The 12,944-nt window shown below is 38.3% G+C and overlaps 1 protein-coding gene across 3 annotated transcripts in view; it reads left to right on the top strand.

Moving 5' to 3' along the window:
* The window catches only part of ttll6 (tubulin tyrosine ligase-like family, member 6), a 47,283-nt gene that overhangs the window by 13,222 nt on the left and 21,117 nt on the right, over positions 1 to 12,944 (top strand). For 2 of the 3 annotated variants that reach the window (XM_057825984.1, XM_057825982.1), the window contains exons 4-8: positions 2,082 to 2,217; positions 2,304 to 2,510; positions 5,528 to 5,674; positions 12,126 to 12,163; positions 12,228 to 12,346. In XM_057825984.1, the coding sequence (XP_057681967.1) occupies positions 2,371 to 2,510; positions 5,528 to 5,674; positions 12,126 to 12,163; positions 12,228 to 12,346 (444 nt within the window). In that variant the 5' untranslated portion in view covers positions 2,082 to 2,217; positions 2,304 to 2,370. Of the gene's footprint in view, positions 1 to 2,081; positions 2,218 to 2,303; positions 2,511 to 5,527; positions 5,675 to 12,122; positions 12,164 to 12,227; positions 12,347 to 12,944 lie in introns of those variants that run through there. The other variant, XM_057825985.1, reaches the window with a different exon arrangement.

Here is a 12,944-nt window from a genome sequence, read left to right as displayed (position 1 = left end):
TAAAAAACTGAAAAGTGGGGCGTGCAATATTATTCGGCCCACTTGCGTTAATACTTTGTAGCGCCACCTTTTGCTCCAATTACAGCTGTAAGTCGCTTGGGGTATGTTTCTATCAGTTTTGCACATCGAGAGACTGACATTCTTGCCCATTCTTCCTTGCAAAACAGCTCGAGCTCAGTGAGGTTGGATGGAGAGTGTTTGTGAACAGCAGTCTTCAGCTCTTTCCACAGATTCTCGATTGGATTCAGGTCTGGACTTTGACTTGGCCATTCTAGCACCTGGATAAGTTTATTTTTGAACCATTCCATTGTAGATTTGGCTTTATGTTTTGATCATTGTCCTGTTGGAAGATAAATCTCCGTCCCAGTCTCAGGTCTTGTGCAGATACCAACAGGTTTTCTTCCAGAATGTTCCTGTATTTGGCTGCATCCATCTTCCCGTCAATTTTAACCATCTTCCCTGTCCCTGCTGAAGAAAAGCAGGCCCAAACCATGATGCTGCCACCACCATGTTTGACAGTGGGGATGGTGTGTTCAGGGTGATGAGCTGTGTTGCGTTTACGCCAAACATATCGTTTTGCATTGTGGCCAAAAAGTTCAATTTTGGTTTCATCTGACCAGAGCACCTTCTTCCACATGTTTGGTGTGTCTCCCAGGTGGCTTGTGGCAAACTTTAAACGAGACTTTTTATGGATATCTTTGAGAAATGGCTTTCTTCTTGCCACTCTTCCATTAAGGCCAGATTTGTGCAGTGTACGACTGATTGTTGTCCTATGGACAGACTCTCCCACCTCAGCTGTAGATCTCTGCAGTTCTTCCAGAGTGATCATGGGCCTCTTGGCTGCATCTCTGATCAGTTTTCTCCTTGTTTGAGAAGAAAGTTTGGAAGGACGGCCTGGTCTTGGTAGATTTGCAGTGGTCTGATGCTCCTTCCATTTCAATATGATGGCTTGCACAGTGCTCCTTGAGATGTTTAAAGCTTGGGAAATCTTTTTGTATCCAAATCCGGCTTTAAACTTCTCCACAACAGTATCTCGGACCTGCCTGGTGTGTTCCTTGGTTTTCATAATGCTCGCTGCACTTTAAACAGAACCCTGAGACTATCACAGAGCAGGTGCATTTATACGGAGACTTGATTACACACAGGTGGATTCTATTTATATCATCATTTAGGACAACATTGGATCATTCAGAGATCCTCACTGAACTTCTGGAGTGAGTTTGCTGAACTGAAAGTAAAGGGGCCGAATAATATTGCACGCCCCACTTTTCAGTTTTTTATTTGTTAAAGAAGTTTAAATTATCCAATAAATGTTGTTCCACTTCATGATTGTGTCCCACTTGTTGTTGATTCTTGACAAAAAAATTAAATTTCATATCTTTATGTTTGAAGCCTGAAATGTGGCGAGAGGTTGCAAGATTCAAGGGGGCCGAATACTTTTGCAAGGCACTGTATAGTAACGCACGCCTTTCCCGCCTCAGTAACGGTAACGGCGTTGAGAAAAGTAATTAATTAGATTACTCACTACTGAAGAAAATAACGGCGTTAGTAACGCCGTTATATTCTAACGCCGTTATTAACAACACTGGTGGGGACAATTTCAGTATCCTGTAAAGTTGGTAGGGTTATGTTCCTACCGTCCCTATGCAAACCTACTCCCTTGTTTCAAGTACACAGGCTCCTTTTTATGTGTTCCAGTTAAGTTGTCAGTTGCAGCATTTTAAACCAACTGGAGTTGTTTCAGGGAAGACTGGCTAACTCAAAAACAAATGGAATTAGATTAATGCAGCCATTTATAACGGTTTCAAAGTTTCATAAAGAGCATGAATTTTATTATTGTTTGGCATGTTAGCAAATGCTGAAATACTAAAAACTTTGGTAACTTATTCTGGCGAGACAAAATAAACTGACAAGTCAAAATCCAATTAGATGGGGGAAATAGAATTTTGGTTTAGTCATTCATGTGACAATCCACGCTTAATAACTTCATCAGTAAAGAATCAGCTTCATTTTGAGTGAGGAATCATCAGGTGTATCCCCTGTCACGTGATGTTTTCTGACACCTTGTAATTGCTCCCCAGATGGCAGAGATGGCCGTCTAGACCACGCTCCCCATGACAACATGACGTTTGCTTCAATTTCTCCTGGAGACTGTGGCTCATGGGTTTATCTTGTGCAATTTTGGCATCCTCTCTGGCGTCGGCCATGCAGACAAAGGTGAGCCACTGAGAAACACATGCAGGATGCTGAATTAAAGTCACTTGGATGCTGAAATCTTGTTTTTTTTTTCCCCTCCCAAACAGCTGTAAGTCTTGAAGGTGAAGCGGTAACACAAATCCTGCCTTGTAACTAAAGCCAGCAAATGTCATCATGCTGGCTGATCCGGGCCAGAACGACGCTGAGGATTATCCACATCGGATACCGACACAGACACCCTGCACGCCTACATGGCTGACCATGCACCTGCAATCCCCCCTAACGTCCCGCCTAGCCTCCATTAATGATTCAATGTAAGAAAACAAATTTCTCTTTAAAGTAAATTTATTCATTGTTAAAGGGATCCACGGGTTGAAAGACTTGTAGTTCTTAAAAGATCAAAGTTATTACGAGTCAAAATAATTTGATATGAAAACCCCTCTTGATGTTTTCGTTTTTATACAATTTGTAAAATTAGTTTAACTTGTAGGTCGCCATAGTTGTTGACGTCACAAGGCGGTGAAGTCACATGGTTACTCTAGCGGGCTTCCAAAGTATGACTGTAGCGACATAAACATGTCGTTTATACAACCCTTTCAATTTGAACCCGAGCACGCAGTCAACACTGAACCGGACCGGAACCGCAACGATCATGCATCTGGTGTACATGGGCCTTTCCACTTATTCCAGTTATTGTTTTGCTGCTTATCTCCTCCTCTACATTTTAAAGGAATCAATGGATAGATAGACTTGTAGTTCTTAAAAAATAAACATCATTATGATTTAAAATAATTTGATATTGAAACCCTCTTAATGTTTTCGTTTTTATGCAATTTGTAAAATTAACCACTAGGTCGCCATTGTTGTTGACGTTGCAGGGCGTTGACATCACATGGTTACGCTGCCAGGCTTCCAGATTATGACTATAAACATAAACATAGGCGGAGTTTGACGATGACCCCGAAACGCAGTGTTAGCAATAAAATTAACTTACAAGATATATGCTCGAAAAGTAGCTTAGTCCAATGCTCGTACATACTGGCATCCTTGCTGTGTGTGTGCGCACGCGCGTTTTTCTGTATTACCTAGTAAAGAAGTAGACGCCGCATCCTTTTTGACTGAATATTCCAGCCAGAATTTGTCATCAGGTGGTTTTGGCTAAGCAAAGCAAATGGCTGTCTTAAAGATGGTATTCACATGATGTATTTGAAAAATAATTTTGATCCATTATGAAAATATTTTTTTGTTCATTTCATTCATTTTTGTTGTTTGTTTTATTGCTTTAAAACCTTTATAGAAACTGCTTTACCGGCAAAGTGTTCATTTTAAAATTAATCTAAAGGAAAGTTAATTACATGCAGTGACATTATCGTCCACCGGGAGGGGGTTGGGGGTTAGCCCCCCCCCCCCCCCCCAATCTCCGTGTATGGACATAAATATGTCATCTGTACAGCCCTTTCAATTTGAACCTGAGAGGAACATTAATGAACATGACAGCACTGTCGATATTTCAAAAAACGAGCAGCAAAAGCAAAATGAACAGGAAAGACAGGATGAGACGAGACGAGAGTAGGGGGAAAAAATACCAAAATGTGTTACATTGGCGAAACGTCCTACAAGAGGTGAATTTGACACCCAAAGTACTACCGTGCGGTTTCAGATTGTTTTGTTTGGATGCATACAGACAGAACATACTAAAGATGTCTGAAGAAAATACTTAAACATTTTAATATCAAATAAGGGTGGTTTAGATATGCTACGTGACTAATGTGGTCAACAGAACAACAATCTGCTTCAAAGCTGCCACAAGAAAATACAATGCTTAAAAGTATTAGAGGGAAACACATGCAAAAATTATTTTGACGCAATAAAAAGGTAATAAAAGACTCAATGAAAACACAAATAGTAAGTACTCCCTGCTTTCAATCGGTGAGCGCATGCGTTGGACGTCTGGCCCCGTAGAAGGAATTGCAGACCGAATGTGTTCGTCCAGTGCGGGGGTCGGCAACCCGTGTTTTGAGAGCCGCATGCGTTTTTTTTAGCGCTGCCCTAGTGGCTCCCTGGAGCATTTTGTCAAGTGTTTGAAAATTGAAAAAAATGGTTAAGGGAAATATATTTTGTGTTTTGATATGGTTACTGTAGGAGGACAAAAATGACACAAACATTCTTAATGTTTTCCATTGCTGTAAAAATGTGTAGAATAAATATTATATTTGAACATTTCTGTCAAGGAAGATTTGTGTCATAGCTTGCAACGCCTGATCTGCAGGGCGCGTTACCAGGCAGGTGGCTATTGTAAACAAACCAGCAGCCGAGTACCCAGTTGGGAATGAGAGAAAAAGTGTGATTCCATTACTTCTGAAGAACTTAGAGGAGCGCAAAAATAGATTTAGGAAGTGGATTGCATCTCTAAACTCCACTACTGCTGCATGTTTTGTTGCAACCCGGTAGATAGTAAAGCATGGAAAACCGTTCACAGATGGTGAGTACATGAAGGAGACATTCATCAACATATCAGAACACCAATTTGCAGACTTCCAAAACAAAACCGAGATAATAAAGAAAATCAAAGACATGCCCAGATAAGAGGCATGTTATGCACGTTCCATTTTGTTGTTTTTCAAAACCTCAAAAATATAAACGACATCAAAAATCAGATTTCTTCATTGCGTTTCTATAATTTCATGAAAGCAATGAAACAATTCATTAATATTGTCATGAAGTCAAACTTGAGATGGCATCATACAACAGAGTAGTCACGTGGTGTGTTGGATGCACTGCAGGGAAAATAAACATTAAATTATGAAGGCTCATTATGTATTTTTAGCCGACTTGATAGCAGGGTAATATAGCTAATGCAGATACATATTGCATGTGTTGCCTTCATTATTAGGCTTATTTAAGGCTTTTAATTTTTTGCGGCTCCAGACATTTTGTTGTTGTTGTTTTTTTGGTCCAATGTGGCTCTTTCAACATTTTGTTTTGCCAACTAGACCCTTGGTCTAGTGAGTGACAAACTACGTCATCACCCCGAACGTCCATTACGCGCATAAAAAATGCCGCCCTTCGTAGGTCAAAACATGTACTAAATAGATTTTTAAATCAAAAGTAGTATTTTATGTGTTTTAGTAAATGTTTTGGTAAAAGAGAACAATTGTGGCTTATTAGATCCTACAAGTCTTTAAGTCCGAGGTTCCCTTTAAGGGAAATTTTTGGGGCTACAAATAAACAAATTACTTAAATGAATACTCATCCGACACTGTCAGATTGGAAACATATCAAACTCATTGCAGGGCTTGTAAAATCAAATTTGTCACATTTGTGTGTTGAGGATGAGTCAGTCACATGGAGGAGAAGATGAAGATGATGATGAAGAAGAAGAGAAAGAAGGACAGGCACAAGGCATCACCAAAACCCAAAGCACGACAGAGTACACACCAATGAATATCCACAAGAGGAAGAAGCGGCACAAAAGGAGGTATTATACTTCCTTAATAGAGACTATTATGCTCTACACAGCTCAGAATGCTTTACTTGGATTACATTATACAGTATTCTCTTGTTCCAGGGTTTATGCGAGTCATTAAAAAGCATTAGAAGTCATTAAATGGATTTGTCCAAATTCAGGCCTTAAAGAGCATACGACACCAGAAAAAAAGTCTTAAATGGCATTATTATGTGAATTAGAATCATATTTTGAGACGATTCGACCATATACAACAATTTAGCAAAGCGCAGATGACGAGAAATTAGTCTTTTAATCTGCCGGTTAGCCACGCCTACAATTATAGGGCTTTAGCGTCCCCAACAGGTGGATGACGTCAGCGGTAGACTAGGCTCATCGGTTTTACTATTCAGCCCATTGAGGGGGAATTGATCAGAACGAGGAAAACGAGACGAAGAGAGCTGCAAAATGTCATTGTTTCAGTCTCTCTACTCCCAATATTTTTACAGGATATTCTTTTTATCCAAGTATTTTCCCCAATAGCTATATAAATGGCTTGAGAAGGACCAGTCAGCCCGTCGAGGGGGAACTATTCACAATGAGGAAAACGCGACGAAGAGAGCGGCAAAATGTCATTGTTTCTGTCTCTTTACTTCAATATTTTTACAGGATATTCTTTTTATCCAAGTATTTTTCCCCAATAGCTATATAAATGGCTTGAGAAGGACCAGTCAGCCCGTCGAGGGGGAACTATTCACAATGAGGAAAACGCGACGAAGAGAGCGGCAAAATGTCATTGTTTCTGTCTCTTTACTTCAATATTTTTACAGGATATTCTTTTTACCCAAGTACTTTCCCCAATTGCTAAATAAATGGCATGGTCAAGACAAATAACTTGTGCTAAATGGAATATAAAATAATAAAAATCCATTTATTCAAGACGACATGGCAAAATTACTCCATAATGGTCAAAACAGTCGACTTTACCTTTACTGTCACACCTGCCGAACGATATTTTATGACACCTAAATCGGACATATGTCATTTCCCTTCCCCGGCTTCGGAGAATGTAAACAGACCAGAAGGAGTGACAGCTAGCCGACATGCTAACCCGAACCGAGGGATGTTTCAAAGTCTTCGAAGTGGAAAATCACACATAACTAGCCTGGATTATTTGACATGACGACCCGGTTGTCGAGTTTCTTTGCGGATCGGCAAACCGCCCGGCGGAGAGCAATTTACAGTTCGTTCCCTGGAGGAGGGTGGCTGGAATTGTTGTGTAGCTAACGTGCTAACAGCTAACTGCTAATGAGCGTGAGGATAGCTTTTTACATGCCTATCAATGATCAAACGCAAGTAGTCCTTTATTTAAAGGAATTTTATAGTGTTTACTTTGTAATCACTGTATTCGTATTTGACATAATACAAAACAAGATGTTTACTCACTTCCTTGTAAGTCCAATGGTCCCACAGTAAATATCCACGGTGAATGGGAACCTTTTGAAACTCCAAAAAGGCGCATACGCCTCTCCCGCATACAGAATGATTTTTCTGCAGCCGTTTGGCTGGCGTGATGCAAAAAATAAAAATATTAATCCGCATAATCAGCTGAATCCTTCGTCCTCATACACAACAGTACACTGTAGCGTGAAGAGGACGTCTTCTACCGTACACGTCACAGCGCCCTCCTCCTCAATGCGAGACCGAAGCCGGAAGTCACTCATTTTCCTGGCGCGGGATTCAAAAAACTAAATAAATATAGCGATCGCTTCCACACACATCCAAGCGGTCCATATCATTCAGGAGCATAAAATACCACGTGTATTATGAAATAAACATGCTTTTTCGTGTCACAAGCACTTTAAAGAGCATTGAACTAAAAATTCGAGTTATTAAAAATGATGTAAACTTGACGTTTAAAGAAACTTGTTTTAAAACCTAATTTATTAGAGTTGTCCGATAATATCGGCCGATAAATACCGTATAGACCCTACCCACGTGACGTCACAACTCCGCTCTCCTGACTGGTGCCGCCCACTTGTCCGGCAACACATCGTGTTGACCTGTTACGGCTACGTACATTCCTCCTATTTACGACGTGTTTTTCTGCTCGTTAACATTAATAATCAAAATGGTGAAGGCGTGTGTGGCGGTCGGTTGCAATAACAGAGAAGATAGACGGAGAGACTTGAAGTTCTACCGGATTCCGAGAGACACGGAGAGGAGAGAGTGAGATGGGCTGCTGCAATTCGACAAGAAAACTGGGCTCCAAACGATTACCACAGATTATGTAGTAGTCATTTTATATCTGGTAAGATGCATTTAATATATATTTAGAGGGTTTTGGGCTGACAACCACAATTAAGATCATTGCTAGGCTAATCGCCGACAACATACACGTATGTATGTAGTGAGTGCTATCGCTAAACCATATAAACATTAAAAGCCCTAGCTCCATTGACAAATGACATGAAATACATTAGACTTGACAGTGGATGTTAGCAAGAACAAAAGATTTTGAATTGAAAATTTCGTAACTCACCTTCCGAGCACAAGATTCCTGCCGAATTTTCGTGTACGAGGACCTGTTTCACCCAACCAGCAACGTAGCATTTATAAGCCTCCAAGCTCTTAAAGTTTTTCAAACTTTCGTGAGAATAGGCTGATTTTGTGTGGACAAGATAGTTGTAAATATCAGGGTCAGGCAGAGACGGTGAAGGCAGCCAGTCAAAAATCATCGATTTAGGCATCAAATATGGATCTGGCCACTGTATAGAACGAAGCTTTTCTACAAAACGCCTTTTATGCAACACATCCAGTGAGTTTACGGCATCAGAAAGCACCGGGTCTTCCATGAAATGCATTTTAAATTCCTCGATCAATTGAAACCAATGCTAATACAGAGACAAAATGACGGACAAGTGGGCGGAACCATACAGCGAGCACGTGGTTTTATGACGTTGGTGGGTAGGCTCTATTGGCCCGAATATAAGACGGTGTTTTTTGCATAGAAATGAGATTGAAAAAGTGAGGGTCGTCTTATATTCGCGGTCTAGACAATATATCCATTCGCGACGCTAGATGGCGCCAGATATCATTGAAGCGATGTTCTGTCATGACAGATCTCCGCTGCTCTCAAGTTTAAATGGTTTGCATTATTTTATTGCAATGTTTTTCCTTATTCAGATTTGTTTCAAGACTACAGTTACAGTTAGACTTCACTTTGATGGTTAATGCAGTTATTGCAATTTTGTTGTTTTATCACAATAGATTGGTCTATTTACATTTCCAAAACCAGAATCCATTCATTTACGAATGTGATTGCACTTCTGTTAATATATTTAAATGTTCATATATTAAGATTTGGATGAGGGAAAATAACATGCTTTTTCTGTCAAATATATTGTTATAATCATTTCTTTCAGATGTACTGTAATTATTTTCGTTGTAAAAATTAATTTGGTGTTCAAAACGTCTTTTTTCCAAACTTGAGTCTTGAAAAACAGGGGTTCGTCTTATAATCAGGGCCAATACGGTACATTTTAAAACGATATCGGATAATATCGACATCGGCTTTTCATTATCGATTTTGGGCCAACATGCATGTTGCCTTCAAAGTGAATGTAGAAGCCCTGTGCCTTCATTCAAGGGCTGGTCACAGCAAAAATAAATGATTTGAATATAATGAATTATAAATTCATTACGTACCTCATTCACTGTACTAAAGCTGTGTGCTTTTGTTGTTATTTTGAGCCAGAAGCACTGTGCGAGTCATATGTGATATGGCAGTGCCTTATTTGCACTTTGCACTTGATCTAAAAAACTGATGTTTGCACTATTTTGTTTTCAACAATAAATATAGTAATGCAATTTCGCCACTTTTTCCTCAATTTCAGTCGAATTTGTTCCCTTGTTTTTCACTGAATTTTTATTGGAAAATCTCGAAGTTGTTACATTTATCATTATTAAAATATCTAGAGGGCATCACAATACGATTAGCCATAATATGTTAAGTCTACGACCGCATATCTCAGGATCAGTTTTAGTGCTGTAACGATCAATCGATTAACTAGAATAATTCGATTAGAAAAAAAGCTTTGAATCTAATTTTGCTGCTTCGAGTATTCGTTTAATTAGAGGGGTGTTGTAATCGTTTGTTTTGAAAGTATTTGCATTTAGTTTTATTGATTTGGGTGGATACACTGCCCTCTAGTGGCAACAGTGAATATGCCATAACTTGTAGACCATTCATTCATAATTTAGTTCATTTAGACATTTAGAATATTTAGACGTTTTTTGAGGGAATATGTGTTTGAAAGATTTGTTAAAAGCATTGAAAAAAAAAGTTAGCATTTTATAGCATTTAAGCTATCTGACTTTTGCTATGCAAGTTAGCCAATTTTTCTCTTGTTGTACGTAGATCCTCATTTTTTAATATCGTTTGAAGCTAAGCTCAAGCACTTAGATATATTTTTAAATGAAAGTGCAATTCTGCATAGTTTGAAGAAAGGAAAGGATTTTTTTTTTGTATTTGCATTTAATGCTCTTTTGAAAGTGCAGTCCTAGCAAGTCTTTGTTTTACATTTCCTAAAATTGATTCTGCAACGCATTATATGTTCCTAATCCGATTACTCGATTACTCGAACTAACTTGTTGATGGATTAATCGACTATCAAAATAATCAATAGCTGCAACACTCATCAATTTGATGTCGATATTCGATCTTTGGAGTTGGGTGATATCGGTTAAAAGTCATTATCGGACAACTCACAATTTGTATGTGTGAAACTACCTGCAGTTGGGCATGGGCATTAAATTGATTTAAAGTGGCATTAAAAAGCATTAAATGCATAGGCGGAGTTTGACTTATGGAGCGGGGGGGCACAACATTTTGATGACCCCAAAACGCAGTGTCAGCAATAAAGTTAATTTACAAGAATATTTATAATAGTAAGTTGAAAATTAGCGTTTTTTTGTTTTTGTTTGTTTGTTTCCCATCATTCTTGAGGGGAATTCTGAATCAGGCTGCTGGCAAGACAATTATACTTTTCACCAAGATCATCATCCATTGAATATGGTACACCCGCCGGTGTCGTGCCAATGTAGTTACCTCAGTGAAAAATTGTATCCCCTGGGCGCAGCCATATGGAGGTAGATTTGTGTCTTTAATATTCGATAAAAAAAAAAAATGTGTTTGAATGCAAAAATAAATTTGAAATTCAAAAAATGCATCTGAAAGCTATTTCTATTTGATTTTTTTTTTTTTATTGAAATTATTATTTTTTAATTGAAGCAGCTTTTTTGATTGAAGTAATGTTGTTTTGTGTTTGGGCCACATTTTGGCCAGGACATTTGTGTCATTATTAATCAATCAAAAAATAAGTTGCTTCATACAAAAAATATATATTTTAAAAAATCACTTCAATCAAAAAAAGAAAAATTTGAATCATAGAAAAAAAGTTTTTGAATGCGAAAAAATATTTGAGACTCAAAAATTTGCATTTCAACGCTTCATTTTTCATGAAAAAAGTTTTGAGTTTAGCAATTCTTTTTGTGTTTGGGCCATATTATGGGTAGGGCATTTCTGTCTAAATTATTCAATCCCCCAAAAAGTTGCTTCAATTATAAAAAAATATTTTCAATCAAAGAAAAAAAATCATTTGTAAAAAATAAAATTGCCCTCCCCATTAAAAAAAATTTTTTTGGAAAATGATATGCAAAGCAAATGACCGTCTAAGGTGCTAGTCACATGATCTGTTCGAAAAATAATTTAGACCCCTTATAAAAATATCATTTTATGTTCATTTCATTCATTTTTGTTGTTTGTTTTCTTGCTTTACAACTTTTAAATATATAGGAAAGTCAATGACATGCAATGACCATGGACCACCGGGGGGGCTGTTCCCCCTGCGCCCCCCTTAAACTCTGCTTATGATTAAATGAGATTTGCTCGTGCCTGTAGAAACCCTGTTTTCCTGCTCCAAATCCTACTCACAAAATAATATATTTATAACAAGGGTATCCAAACTGGGGCCCAGTTTTTATTGTCTCGTGGCAAATTATGACAGTATCATTGAATATGGCCTGCACAAGAAGCTTAAGTTCAGCCTACATTTCTTTGCACTTTCTTAGCTTCAATGCTAAATGGACCTAGTCACTTAAACAGTGCCTCTCCATCAGCTCAGAGGTCAAAACTTTACATGTTGAAATTTAGGCAGGAAACTGTAGGAAAGACCTTATGCACGTAACTTTTCAAAGTCTTAGAATTTAGCAGAAAATCAGTTAATGGATCATCCTAGAGATGTTACTCCACCTAAATAATTTTTTTGTTGAATTTTGAGTCAGAAAAATTAATGAAATCCATTTTGTAATAAGATTACCAATAAGAGTGTGAATACTTTATCGCTGCCGTGTACATGTACTCATCGTGGCAATGGAAGAGAGGCTGTTCTGTCCGTTTGTGTCCTTTCTTCTCTTCCAGATGAATTTGGGTTAACTTGACCAACTGCAAGTATGAAAGCGGTAAGCACAGGCAATTGAACACATTCTTCTTTTCTTGTTCTAACATGTACATTTTGGATATTAGTGCGGCGCGCTGTTCGTCGCTACGGCCTCAAAATGGCGAAGGAAGGAGACGACTGGACGCTGATGTGGTCCGACTGCTCCGTGTCGTTAGAGAGGGTGAAAGCCATGAAGCACTATCAGGTAATCCAGGCCAGAAAAGTTGTGAAAAAGTTAAAGTTCACGATTGGTTTAGCCCAGTGGTTCTTAACCTTGCTAAAGGTACCGAACCCCACGAGTTTCACAGGCGCATTCAACCAAACCCTTCGGTATTTCCTGATGAAGCCATTTTTTTTACAAATTCAAAACCTACCAAGCTAACATCTAAGAGAATTCCTGTTCAAATGTCTTGCAGATTTCTTATTTACTACAAATAATTGTATCTTTTGCTGTTGATTTTCACATTGGTAAATTAAATGAATTTAATTTAATTTCACACTTTTCCTTTTGTTTTCATGTCTACATTCTCATATTATTGTCGGATCCTTGCATCACATACAGTGGTATGAAAAGGATCTGAACCTTTTGTAATTTCTCACATTTCTGCATAAAACCACCATCAGATGTGATCGGATCTTTGTCAAAATCACACAGATGAAACAAAGTGTCTGCTTTAACTAAAACCACCCAAACATTTATAGGTTTTCATATTTTAATGAGGATAGTATGCAAAAAATGACAGAAGTCATCATCCAGTCAAATGTGCGTTTGAGGGGAAAAAAACGGAGCAGCACATTCAGCA

The sequence above is a fragment of the Corythoichthys intestinalis genome, chromosome 21, assembly GCF_030265065.1.
Source record: "Corythoichthys intestinalis isolate RoL2023-P3 chromosome 21, ASM3026506v1, whole genome shotgun sequence".
Lineage (NCBI taxonomy): Eukaryota > Metazoa > Chordata > Actinopteri > Syngnathiformes > Syngnathidae > Corythoichthys > Corythoichthys intestinalis.
The sequence above is the reverse complement of the archived record's forward strand: the minus strand, read 5'-3'. Positions and strand labels throughout refer to the sequence as shown.